Source organism: Eucyclogobius newberryi, unplaced genomic scaffold, assembly GCF_026437365.1.
Source record: "Eucyclogobius newberryi isolate DKJ021-1_F unplaced genomic scaffold, fEucNew1.0.hap1 SCAF_22, whole genome shotgun sequence".
NCBI classification, from domain to species: domain Eukaryota; kingdom Metazoa; phylum Chordata; class Actinopteri; order Gobiiformes; family Gobiidae; genus Eucyclogobius; species Eucyclogobius newberryi.
In genome coordinates, this window is record NW_027315857.1 from 15,216,384 (window position 1) to 15,230,326 (window position 13,943).

General features: G+C 39.4%; 1 protein-coding gene across 1 annotated transcript in view; it reads left to right on the plus strand.

The window, feature by feature from the left end:
* The window catches only part of LOC140372094 (pyruvate carboxylase, mitochondrial-like), a 340,452-nt gene that overhangs the window by 16,036 nt on the left and 310,473 nt on the right, over positions 1-13,943 (plus strand). The window contains exon 8 of the mRNA XM_072459379.1: positions 1,741-1,824. Within this exon, the coding sequence (XP_072315480.1) occupies positions 1,741-1,824 (84 nt within the window). The remainder of the gene's footprint in view (positions 1-1,740; positions 1,825-13,943) is intronic.

Genomic DNA, 13,943 nt, shown 5'->3' on the forward strand with positions numbered 1-13,943 from the left:
CTAGGACGCCACGCGGAGCAATTGTCAACCAAATTACCTTTTTAAATCGCCAAAAGAAGATTTGAAATGACTGCCGCAATCTTAAAACGGTAACTACACACACTTTAAGAGGATTACAATAGCGAAGGTGCGATGATGCTACGCGATATTTAAGAACCAAAACGCACTATTAAACTCCCCTTTCTTTCTTACACTTTCTTTCTTACACTGGTTGTATGAAATATAGACACAAAATGAATATTAAGCCCTATTTGAATGGGAATGGTTTTACCTCGGGATCATGGGTCAATTTGAATAACTATGAACGTCGTCTGTGCGTAAAAATGTATGTAAAAATGTAGAATTCCACCTACTGCAACTGTGCAAACTCAAATTCTTGTAGCAACACGTTTAGGAATGTTTAGAAGCTTTTAATGCAAAGTTTAGATCCTTTTAATGTAAGCTACGTCAGCATGAATGGACAAAAAGAGAGAAACTATGGCTGTTTCATAAGATCAATGATCATTGAGATTTGTATGAATGAAACGGTTCTTATCATAATTATTTCCATGTGCTTATCAGTCCGCCATTTCCGGAATAAAGTCTATAAAAAACGAGTCCATTATTGACATTACTTCCCACGCAGATGCTCGCCAAACAACTTGGTGGTCATAAAGTAATTTAAATTTCAAATGACACTGCATTAGGGGGATTAATGGATTGGTTAAATGCAGTAAAATACATCTTAATACACTCAAACTACTTTCAAACTAAAACGTCTGTTGTTGTTAAATCATTTTATTACCTTTTTACGCTTGCATCAAACTATACGTCTTCACTTTCTCCTTTTTAAAAATCTGCTTTATCATCCTCAACTATTGCAGCTAATAGTTTTCTCAAAGACTCGTGATATTTAATTATGCAGCGGAGCACTTTTCGATCTTGTATTTCCATCACTTTTGCTCCGTTTTAATCAAATTACAGTTTATTTTCCCGTCGGTGTCAGAGGCTGGTTCCTTTCTTCTTAATCTGCCTCTGCCCCTAATCTTTGATCTGTTTGACTGTGCGATCTGAGGGGAGGGGTTTTCTCAAGTAGATGTGGGATTTGGGGAGTCGACAACATTTCTGGCTTTTCCACCGACTTTCTTTGCCCGTGTTGTGGTTTGCTTATGCGGATTAGGGATTGGCCAAACATGTTTTTGTTTTTTTTAGTAGTAAGTGCTTTTGCATCCATTTCCACAATCAAAAATTGCATAATGAATAGAGCCAACTTTCATGTTCTGGTTTGCTCGTTAATAATAGCTTTTACCTGATTTCTTTCGGGTAAAATCTACACTATTAAACCAAAATAGGTGTAAAAACATTCATAATATACATGTTGAATCCGTTTCTCCTTTCAGTTCTCACTAATCTGTATTTTTCAACCTCTCTAACACTTAAGCATAGGGCTGTAAGTGCGGAACAGGCATCATTTCAAATAGGTTCAAAATCCACTTCCATCACAAGGTGAACTAATCTAAAAAACAAGTCTAAAAATGTGTCAAACTGATGCTTAATAATGTCTAAATGTAACAGATTCTAACAAATATCTACATCCCGTACTGCACTGTATTTTACCACACTGTTTAGGCCCTGACACTGCTGAATGTCTCTGCCCTCGCTCTCCCCATTTCACACTACAATTGACCTTTTTAAATAAAGCCTTTGGTGCTAAATAACTCTAAAACAAAAGGAAGTAAACTGGCTCTTGTGGTTTTGAAGGTTGTGGAGATCGCGCCCGCCTTCCAACTGGACCCTCATCTGAGAGCGCGCCTTCACGCAGACGCCGTCAACCTCGCCAAACAGGTAGGATGGACCTTTTCTTCTTCTGCTTTGGCGTTGTATTGTTTTTGTTGATTAATAACGATGGTATTTTCACGGTAAGTTAACTTGAACAGGTAGAAATCGCGTTCTCAAAGAGGTTAAATGGAGACGATGGTGCTGAGAAAAAAGGTTTGAATCTAAGCTGGAGGTGGCGCTGCTGAACAGTTGGAGCCTGCGTTTTTTTTTTTTGGGTGTTTGTAAAATAATGCATGAAATGAGTCGATGTGATCTGTGCAGACAATGGAGGTTGATTTGAAATGCGTTGAAACAAATGACTCCAAACCCTCGCAAAACCTGAACCTGGAAAGCGTAGGCGACAACACAATGACATTTCGTTTTTCAGTTTGTAATTGGTTTCTGCAAAAGTGGACTCTCCCCAGGAATTTTAAAACAGTGCTGCCATCACCCTGTGTGTTCAACAAACTGGCTCGACGAAAAGTTTCTCTGTAAATGCTTCTAACGGGATGTCAACAATGTGAGCGAAAACGCCACTTTAGAAAATTAGTGTTTGAACAGATTTCGCCGGTGCTGTTTGTTGATTATGGAGATAAGCTCAGTTTATTTCAGTTAATATTGCTAAAAGATATTTGGTGCATTTGTATCTGTGTAAACTCTGTAAAAACAGTGAAAAACCTGACTAATCAATACTAGATCCAAAGTTAAACATTAAAAGGTGCTCATTCCTGTATGTATATGTGCGCGTGTATGTACTTTTTATATTCGGCGTTTGCAGAGCACAGGGAGCTCTTTTAGAAAAGTTTTTCCTTCATTCAAGGCTGTGTTTAAAGTCCGGCCTCATGTCTCAGGGGAGCGGTGCTCTAGTGTTTAGTGTAATGGAGCAGCTGAGGCATGAGCGGAGATGAGCAGATGAACTCTGATTTGCTGTAGGAATGACCTTGATGGAAAATGCTGGCTGAAAACTTTGTCCAGCTTCTAAATAATATGCTCTTTGTACTGAATTTGCCGTAGTAAGATATTATAACATATTTAGCTAGAAAGAGGTATTACTCATGGGATTGTTAACGTTTTAGATAATGGTAGCATCTTATGTTCTAAGAATTTAACTGGCTCTGTGCGCAAGTGTCCGACTAGCTCAAGCCAGAAATCACTACAGGAAGTCAGACTAGTCCAATTCTATCTCCATGGAGTTTTTGCTGCGTCACGCTGATATTAATAGAGATGAACGATCAAACTGTGGACGGTGAGCTGCAGGTGGATGTCACTGACGACATGTTAAAGACTTTACACGTGAGCTGAATACTTCCCTGACAGACACTTCTTTAGTTATAAACGGAGAAGTTAAAAAAATTCAGCTAGTTTTTGCATGTATATTTTTAAATACGTAATGGTTTAATAAACGTTTGCATTAGTTGTGAGGAACACAGTCATTGAGCTGCTGTGCAGGGAGCCCATTGGAAAGATTCACTTTGTGAAAATGAAAACACAATCTTCAACACAACCTGCCCAGGGACTACAGGTGGAAATGAGCATTTTTGTTATTGACCTTTTTATTTAACCAGGAACGTCCCTCTGAGATTTAGCATCTCTTTTTCTGGCGATACCTGAGCCTGTTTTTTACCATGGTACAAGGCACTTTTCCCTTTTTTATTGGCCAATGTTTATTGTACACTGTCCCTAATATAAATAAAAATATACCATAAGAATATATATATATATATATATATATATATATATATATATATATATATATATATATATATATATATATATATATATATATATATATATATATATATATATATATATATATATATATATATATATATATATATATATACGATGAGCTGTAGCATACAACATGGCAATGTTTTAAAGCGATAGCCAACATCGAGTTATATCACATGTTGTATGCTACAGCTCATCAGCCTCGTCTTTACAGGCTAAACGAGGGTGCTGTCTCCTTTAGTAGTTGTAGTGTTTATTTAAGATGACAAACTACTGCCCACTGAGGCTCAACATATGTGCAACTGTTGTTCAGCCCTTCACCGACACACTCCAAGGACATGTTTTTGTTTACTCGCTTTAGCCATAGGCGCTACGAGGAGCCTAGCAGCAATTAACAAGTTTTCATCAATTAATCAAATCAACTCATTGTCAGGAGAGGAGCCTGTAGGTTGTAACCAAGACGACAAAGTAACTATCGGTAGCATCTATTGTTTAGCTTGTTTCCAGACTGTGGGGGAGAAAGACCCCTCATAATGAGACAGTCGATGGCAAATTGGACTGATATGTCTTAATTACATGCGAAACTCGATATCGGATGCAGAGCTGTCATTGTAATATGGATTTGTCTTTTCAGAGCATTGTTCAGTTTGGTGGTTTCAATAGTGCCAGGGTTTGTTGCTGTAGAACTGTCAGCCGGGGGACAGCCAGTGTTCCTGTAACGTGCCCCTCACCAGATGTGCAGCGCTCAAAACTTGTCAAATACCAACTAGAACTGATAAGCCACACAAATCCACAGCTATATCAATACAATATGAAGCTTTAAAACTGACAGTGGCACACACATGAATGATTGTGTTCATGCAGAAAGCTCTAATCTGCATTTAGTGTAACTATAATATTTAGGGGTGTTCCAAAATATTGATATATTGTGATTCTAAATTTGGTGTGACAGTATTGATATTGTGGGCTGCTGTATCGATTTATTAAATTAGTCATTTTTAGTGTAATTTCCTGAATTATTTTGTGGTCGCACTACACTTATGTTGCTGCAAACCAGATGACATTTTGACTGATTTTGGTTATTAAAATGTGTGTATTTAATTTTGAGTTTGTGCAGGTCGTGGTTTATCAAAGAAAAATGTTGGTGAAATGTAGTGGGTTCTTTAAAAAATAGTGATACATCGTAGAATATCATGCGCAATATATCGATTACTGCATGTATCGCAAAAACGTGATACTATCTTATCGTGAGCCGTGTATCAAAACGTGAGGGACCCTGTGAGTCCCAGTCCTAATATACAATAATAATCACTACACTAAAAATGTCATATACTAAACTGAATTTGATACGTATTTCTGCTAGGATTGATACTGAAAAAAAACATTTTTATCCCCAAATGATCTATATTAGTACTAGTGTTAGTTCTTCTATAGGGATATCACAATATAACATTTTAGAGTTACAATTATTGTGAGAAGAAAACATAACAATTTAAAGATTTCACAGTTTAGTCAGTGTCTCAATAATCATGAATTATTATTTTGCTTTCATTTCCGTGTTCTAACATATTACCAATCCTCAAGTTTGTTACATTTCTTAATGAAAAGAAATGTAACAAACCCTAGACAAAATAAAAGTTAAGTGACAAAAAAAAATAAAAGTCTTTACATTTAGGCCTTTTTTTTGTACGCTAGATTGAACTAAAAATACTGCATTTTGTTTCTAAAATTGTCATGAAGATTATTTTTTGGTTCTTATGATTACATAGTGACTTAAATAATCCCTATTATCGATTAACCTAATAACCTTGACGTCCCTATCCCTGTTTTAATATATAAAAGAAACAATTTTTTAGCACCAAAAAACACTTTCAAGGCTACCATCAGGATTTTAGTCAGAATCTTGGTCTGGAAAACCTATGAACTATGATCTCATTGTACATGTTTTACCTTAGTTTTAGTTCTATAAATTCCTGGGTACCTTTCGTCCACCTCTTTCCGTCTTTTCTCTTTTTCTTTCCCCCCTCATCTCTCTTTAGTGTGGCTCATACTTTTTGCACAACTTGCTTGACTTGAGCATATTTCCCCGCTCAGCCCTGCAGTGTTCCCTTAGCATCACCAGGGGGCTCACTTCCTCTCACGCTCTTATGTCACTGCAGCAGTCCCCCTTCCCCTCCCGCCGTCTTCTGTCGCATCTTTGTTATGACTACACATTACTTTGAGACCGTTCGTATGCCTCCTCTTCAGATGTGAGCCCCCGGTCCCTGCGGGCGTCCAGTCTGCTCCCCTAGCAACGACACAGCTGAACTTTGCTCCTTAGTTTTGGTCTTATTAATGCGTGTCGCGCTCTGTTTCTCTCACTCTGCATCGGGACATTCATTTTTAATGCGATGCTGGCTGCTCGGGTTCTTTACTGAGACACGGGAGAGTGGGATTTATGAGCGCAGCGGGGCTGGACTTTGCGCCTTAGTTTTTGGTTCTACTGAAATGTTACCGACAGTTTGTCCCACTCTGCACTGGCGTTTGAATTTGAACGTATATAATGTGTAAAGATTTGTCATCTTTTAACTATTGTAATGCCTTGTTAGGACAATCCTTACTGCTTATGAGTCCCAGGGCGAGACAATTTACACTTTACCTTTTATATGAATGTGATGGATTAGTGTGTGATATCAAATCTAGCAGTGCAATATATTGTTACAGAAAATATAAATGGTAAGCTTTAACACTGAAACTGCTTTATGCCACTGACAGAATATGATAATCCCAGAACACCCGTTTTTTAAAATAACCATGGCGTTGTCACAATACTAAACGTTTGAACTGGATTTCAAAGACAAGAAACAAAAACTGTACTTTCCTTAATGTTATGTACTATGTAGTCTTTTACTAGTTCTGTTTTTTTGTGGGGGTTAGAGTTAAATGTGTATGTAGTTTTTGTACTAGTTTTAGTATTGATGTCTGATTTTGACTAAAGTACTACATCTTTAAAATCATGAGCAGCAATAACTAAATGGCAGAATGAAAATAGTTATTTCCTTTTACAGCTCAAATCTGAACACTCTCCCACAAAAATAACAAACACATCCCCACCTGAGATAAAAAGAAATACATAACTATTGACATTGTTACATATTGTCATTTTTGTGATGGTCATGAAGGATTCAGCTGTGGTTATAGTTGCCGACCACCATTTTGTGTGTGTGTGGAGTGAGTAAATGGTGCACCGCAAAAGCGTCCAAAAAGGCACACACCTCGCCACACATGTTGTAACGTCTTGTTCTTATAACGAGAATATAGAGATCCCGTAGAGACGACGAAAGACGCAGATTGTAAGAAGTGACCACTCGGCTGCTGCTGGTTTTCTAATTTGGAATATCACTCAGTCCTGCGGTAAAGGGAAGGTGCGCACACGTCTGAATCGTCCAGACCAATTTGAGCTCTAATTAGAGTCTGCTGCATTATTGGGCTGTAATTGCACTGTGTTGGAGGCATTATCTCTCATCTGCCTGAAGAGTGGGTCCAGTTCGCCTCAGTCGGTCCCTCATCTGCCTGAAGAGTGGGTCCAGTTCGCCTCAGTCGGTCCCTCATCTGCCTGAAGAGTGGGTCCAGTTCGCCTCAGTCGGTCCCTCATCTGCCTGAAGAGTGGGTCCAGCTCGCCTCAGTCGGTCCCTCATCTGCCTGAAGAGTGGGTCTAGTTCGCCTCAGTCTGTCCCTCATCTGCCTGAAGAGTGGGTCCAGCTCGACTCAGTCGGTCCCTCATCTGCCTGAAGAGTGGGTCCAGTTCGCCTCAGTCGGTCCCTCATCTGCCTGAAGAGTGGGTCCAGTTCGCCTCAGTCTGTCCCTCATCTGCCTGAAGAGTGGGTCCAGTTCGCCTCAGTCGGTCCCTCATCTGCCTGAAGAGTGGGTCCAGTTCGCCTCAGTCGGTCCCTCATCTGCCTGAAGAGTGGGTCCAGCTCGCCTCAGTCGGTCCCTCATCTGCCTGAAGAGTGGGTCTAGTTCGCCTCAGTCTGTCCCTCATCTGCCTGAAGAGTGGGTCCAGCTCGACTCAGTCGGTCCCTCATCTGCCTGAAGAGTGGGTCCAGTTCGCCTCAGTCGGTCCCTCATCTGCCTGAAGAGTGGGTCTAGTTCGCCTCAGTCTGTCCCTCATCTGCCTGAAGAGTGGGTCCAGCTCGACTCAGTCGGTCCCTCATCTGCCTGAAGAGTGGGTCCAGTTCGCCTCAGTCGGTCCCTCATCGCCTGAAGAGTGGGTCCAGTTCGCCTCAGTCGGTCCCTCATCGCCTGAAGAGTGGGTCCAGTTCGCCTCAGTCGGTCCCTCATCTGCCTGAAGAGTGGGTCCAGTTCGCCTCAGTCGGTCCCTCATCTGCCTGAAGAGTGGGTCCAGCTCCAGTCTCCCTCGTGTCCGTCTGTCCGTCTGTGAGAGTCGGATCTCTCCTTCACTGGAACTCCTCCAGGTTTCTACGCTTTTTTCCCAAAGAGGTTTTTTTTGTAGTTTTTCCTGGCCGAGAAGGAGAGTCTAAGGACAGAGGACCCTGGGACATCGTCCCTCGCCACCACAGACATTGTCTGACTCCCTCGCCACCACAGACATTGTCTGACTTCATCGCCACCACAGACATTGTTGATTCATTTCTCCCTGTGGCCCTCAGAGGCAACTGTTGTTGTGATTTTGGGCCTTACAAAAATAAATTGATTTGATTTGATCTCGCTATTGTGGACGGCGTGAGCGTCTATGGGCTCGGACGGCGCACAAAGGGGCCGGCGCAAACTCCCACTCACTACACAATCCTCCATCACATGCTGAATACTGTTTTATACTGAGGGAGTGAGGTCTGCTTTTGTCATGATACTTTGTAATATGTAATTTTCAACAGAAAATACAAGGCATTTAGTCATTCCTGTTGTTTTTTATAGCTGTTCTGAGAAAGATTAGGGAACTTTCTTTTTCATTTTATGGTACGACCTGGTCAAAAGGGTCTAGTTTTGTTACTCGTTTCAGAATCAATTGGTATTTGCAGGTAATTTTTTATTTGATTACTTTATTTTTTTACTTTATTGATTACAAGTAGAAATTAGTCAGATCAATCGATACTAAAACTAGTATTGAAACTTGCTATAAGGGATACCCTTATAGCAAAAGGCCACAAACAACTTGACAATGTCAAATTTGTTGAATGACAAAGTGAATCATTCGAAATTTTGCATTTGACGTAATTGCGACATAGACATGTCATCTAACATCAAAATGCCTGAATTTTCCCAATTTCACAGTAAAAAGTACTACTTTTTGTTGTTTGGGCCGACATAGCAGGAAGCTGGAGGGCCAACAAATTGGTCTTAGGGCCGCATTTGGCCCCCGGGCCCTAGTTTGGATATGCCTGCCCTATAGTATCGAAATGGAGTTTGAAACGTTAGTATTGTTCTTAACACTCACCAAAGTAAAAGTACTTGAATATAGAGTAACAAAACTGTCACAACGTCAGCCACATTCTTCTTCTGCTATTAACAACACAACAAACGGAAGGCTCCTGGTTCATGTCCTGGAGATGAATCCCCCTGCTCCTGAAATATAGATGACATGCAGTCAACTCAAATTTACCATAGACTCTTACACCAGCAAAGTTTAGTTTAATACAATAGGTAAACTACAGTAAAAGTATGAAGTTCCTCTCCCCCTGAGTACTCCTTCCTCGTACACGTATGAGTTTCCTCCAGTGGTGGAACCTGCAGTTACAGTTGTCTGACATTAATATTAATAACACATTATGCTTCAATCAGTTCAGGATGAAAAGCTCTTGTGCATCACTCAGAATAAATTTTCCCGAGCACTTGATTTGTGAATCCCGTTGTGAGCTGCTCCGTGGCTGTGAAGTACTCTCACACACACAAGTACAGGGCCATTTTAGGGAACTTGACCGTTGTTTTTATAATAAGGAAAACTTTATCGTATAGAACTGATGAGCGTTTAGTGCTGCCCAGTGATTATGGCACAGCACACGTATGCCAGGCTCCAGGTGCAGCCGGCCGCCATGTCGAGTTTGACTCCGATAATGTACCATATTTTAGGGACTATAAGTTGCACCTTTTTTCATTAGTTTTGACCGGGGTGCGACTTATATTTATACGCATATACTTGTACTCCGGGGCGACTTATAGGTGATATTATTTGTTATTTTCACACTTGCAACCTTTTCCTGTCTGGAAAAAGGGCAACAACATCTTTAAAAAAAAAGAAATTGAGCATTTAATGTGCCTCTGACAGGTCTGACGACTCGCTAAACTAAAATGCTGTCAAGTTTCATATATATAACATTTTGCTAAACAAATATGAAAATGCTCAGATTAGCTCATTTTTTAGGTTTAGACTTTCACTTCCTGTTTATAATTGATATCGCCAGGAAATTACATTGGGAAAACTCGTCTAATGTCACAATGTTTTATTTGACAAATTAAAATATGAGGGCACCTTTATTTTGTTGAAATGTTTTAGAATTTAAGTGTCTTTTGTGTAATTTATGTATAAACTTGTCTGGGATGAGTGTCTCTAGTGTGATGTCATTTCTTGTTTCTATAGAATTTTCAACGTTTTCTCCACAAATACCTACTCTATTGGTGTATAAGTATAATATATATGTACATCAGGTATAAATACACCAAATAAAGTCAAAATTAGACAAATGTAAAATCCTGTCATAGGTTCTTTTAAAAGTACAGTATATTTGGTTTAGGTTTTAAAGGCTAAACAAAGTAATTTTATCTTCTTGGGACACGGTCTTGGACACTAACTAAAGCGGGACTAGAACAGGACCAAACGAAGCCCACATAAGAACTTTTTTTTTTACACTTAAGCATTTCCAGTTATAAAACGAGAAAAGAAAGCACCCTTAGCAGCGCTTGTGGGAATAGGAACATGGATTTTAGCTCAGAGTGCCACTAAGCCTGGAGGATAACGGCAGATGTCATTGTGTCAGAGTCCAGATTTTGTTCAGTCTTTTATGAAATGTGTCCTGCTGTAACTTTTTGGGGGTCCATCTTGTTCTGGTGTTTTGTGCATGAGAGGAGTGCGAGCCTGACATTCAAACATAATTATGTTTTGGCGCTTGATTAGTGTAATGAATGATGCTTGTCCTTTTTATATGGGTGATTTTCTTTTTCTAATCAGTGATTGTCCTCTTTTGATTGGGGACATATCTTTTTGTTTTCAGCTCACAAATGCACAGCCAGTTTGCTTTTAAATGAAAGGGAGTTCCACAGCGGCAATCCGTCATTACATGGTTGGCGCCTGAATACACTTGCAGACACAATAGCCATTTGTCAGAAACATCAAATTTACATGTATCCTTTGGCATTTGGTATAATTACTTCTCTTTCTGAGTCATAAAACCTCTTCTCTCATCACATTGTGTATATTCTAGGTGGCAATTATTGTTTTATAATTGTTTCAGCTCTGGATCCCAGGAACATAATTTGTCCATATTGCAAAAAGAAGCATTGTATATCTTCTTACATTTTGATCAGGCACAACAATTAACCTAATTATTTTTGCACATGCGGTTTATTGGGCACCGGTAGATAATTTACACCAAAGTGTGTCAACTTTGACAAGGCCCAATCTGGTCACAGCCTGCAGTGTTGGCCTGTCCTCTTTTGTGCTCTCAACCATGAAAAGTAAAGTGGTGAATCTGTCACCTGTCTGACCGTGTTCTTAAACTGTCAGATGAGTGTCAGGAGCGTAAGTCACGTTAAATCAATTTGTTCTCAGTGATATTTTTATATCTAGTTGTAGGTGGCTATAGAAATATACACATTATTTCTTCTTTATGTAAGAGTAAGAATGTAGGCCTTTTATGTGTACGTTTTCTGTATGTCAGGCCTTCTTTCAAATAGCTTAAGTTCAATTTGGCTAAACCTGAGTGAAGCCGGGACTGGACCAGCATTGATACCACTTTTTTGTGTCAATTTTTCAATTTGAAACACTTTTTCATTGTGAGACTTACGCTCCCAGAGTAATTAAGCTTTTTGGACGGATGCAATGCTGTCCTTTCTCTTAATGGAGATTTTGTTGCTTCTGGTATGACAGCTTGCTCGGGCGGTAGTCGCTGAGTAGCATTGCTTGACCAATGTGCACATGAGTTAGTTGTGATTGCAGCTTGCTTGCCCCGTTCCCCGGAGAAATAAACACATCACACACAAGTACAAATATTGGACAACTCATCTACACACTCTCAATAGGCCTGTCTTTATGTCCAATATAGCCTCCGCTAGAGTAATTTTCCTTTTCAAAAAGACGTAATATTGTTTGCATGCTTTTAGCGCAGTCCTTCGTGTGGGGTTCTCAAGAGCTCCATTTAGCCTGTTATTTAAGGGTCTATCAAAGTGCTTTTTTCTCCATATATCTGGTTAACTACAGCATTGCTCTTCTCAAAGACGAGCACAATGTTAAGTGTGCTGGCTTTATAAGACCATGAATAGAAAGTTTTACAGTACAATTTTATATTAAAGCTAGTTGTTTTTCTCTTCAATTCTTCGTTTTGAAAACTCTGCTTATAGATTTGAAATGATAAAGGCATGAAGCTTTCTGCAGACCCATGGACTCCCTTGACACTCATGAGCCCAATATTCTACAGTCCTTGCTCCAAACTCGGTTACTTTAGCTGTCTATCTCCATGACAACAGAGAGCAGATTGACAGACTGAGCCTGAGCACAGAATGGTTCTTTAGATCATGTCTCCTCCTCAGACCAAGCACCTGGCTGAGCTACTGATATACTTCCTCGCATACTGATATACTTCCTCGCATACTGATATACTTCCCTGCATTTTTGGGATATTGTCAAAAGAATCGATGCCCAGATACTCAATACAGAAATTAACCTAGAATACTCACTTAAACAGGTATTTGTACTGGAAAAACAACTAATTTCCTGTTTTTGAATTGTCTCGTTTTCATTAGCAGAACACCACATGGTAATTTTATTATTAGTCTTGAAAATTACACTATGTTGTATGTATAAAATAAGTGTTTTTAAACCTCATTGTGTGATCATTACCATTCGTAGTATTGAATATCCATCCTTGGAATGAACAAAAACTTCAACTCCTCGATTAATGCAATTGATGCACAACGTCTGTAAACAGTTTCACTTGAAGACAAATACCATCAATAGAAGTGTGTATAAATGTGTGTGTGTATACTGTATGTGTGTATCCAACCCTTTTTTATACTTCTATTCTTGGGTATTTTTATCAAGTTAAAAATGTGCTTATTTTTTAATCCATGCCCCGAGTTTTTAGTTGATAAGTGTTCTGATTTTGTCTTTTGATCTTGTGCAACACTACTTTCCTTTTTTGGTTGTAGTTGTAGAATGGAAGCTTTTCTTGCTCTCTTAATGCAGCCCACAGATTGTCTCTTCCTCCTCATTTATTTATGGAGCCTCTCTTATATTCTCTTATTGTTTCCTTTGATTTGACACCTGCTTTGGTCTGTCCACGTCTCGACTCGGCATGTAATCCACTGCTCCAGCTTTTCTTTCTTTCTATTTATCAAAATCCTGCTTTCAGCTTGATAGTGTTTGCTTCTTGCCTTTTTACGTGCTCAGTCATAATTACGAATGAATGAAATAATTTGCATTATATGGTAGCATTTGCAAAAAAAAATGTTTTATGGACGTTTTGACAAAATATTGCATCTAGAGAACTATGGGTTTTTGTTATCAATGATGTATTCTTAAAGGTGCATCTAACTTTTGTGGTGGAGTTGAAATGGATTATTTTTCTGCATGTTGCTACAGTTAGAAGCCTACTATCTCTATAGTGTTCGGGTTTCAAATGTCAGGATGACATTGAGACCTGTGATGACATCGTACTAATGCCTTTTTGTAACGTCCTGTACTGTAGCCTTTTGTGTTGCATGAAGAGAGGGCAGCTTCAATTTGAACAGTCTAATTATGTTTTTTGAAATACTCGAGCCTTGTTCTTTCAGTTTTACAGCGTAAGATAATGTATATTTAAGAACATGCTGTACATTTCAGGCTATACAGCGCTCCAGAATAAAACCTGCAGCAATGAAATTTACAAAGAAAATAAATTTATACAATGCACCTGTCCATAAGCCGCATGTGCCGATGTAACTTTAGATATTTACACATAAATAAACATGGTAGTGATGCACCAATTGTCTTTTGAACTGGGGGTCTCGCGGCGTGGGTCTACTTAGACTAATTTCTAAGTGAATATGAGTTGGATTGTAATAAAACACATGGCGTTTGAGCTGCCCCAACTGTCCCCTCTGTCCTTGATGACTCTGTGAGCTGTTTACCTGTGTCTTCACATCTGGTTCATCTGCTCCTGCCGTATGTCGCGTGGTCACGTGTGTCTTTGTGTTCAGCCGTGTCTAGATTCACTTCCTCATTAGAC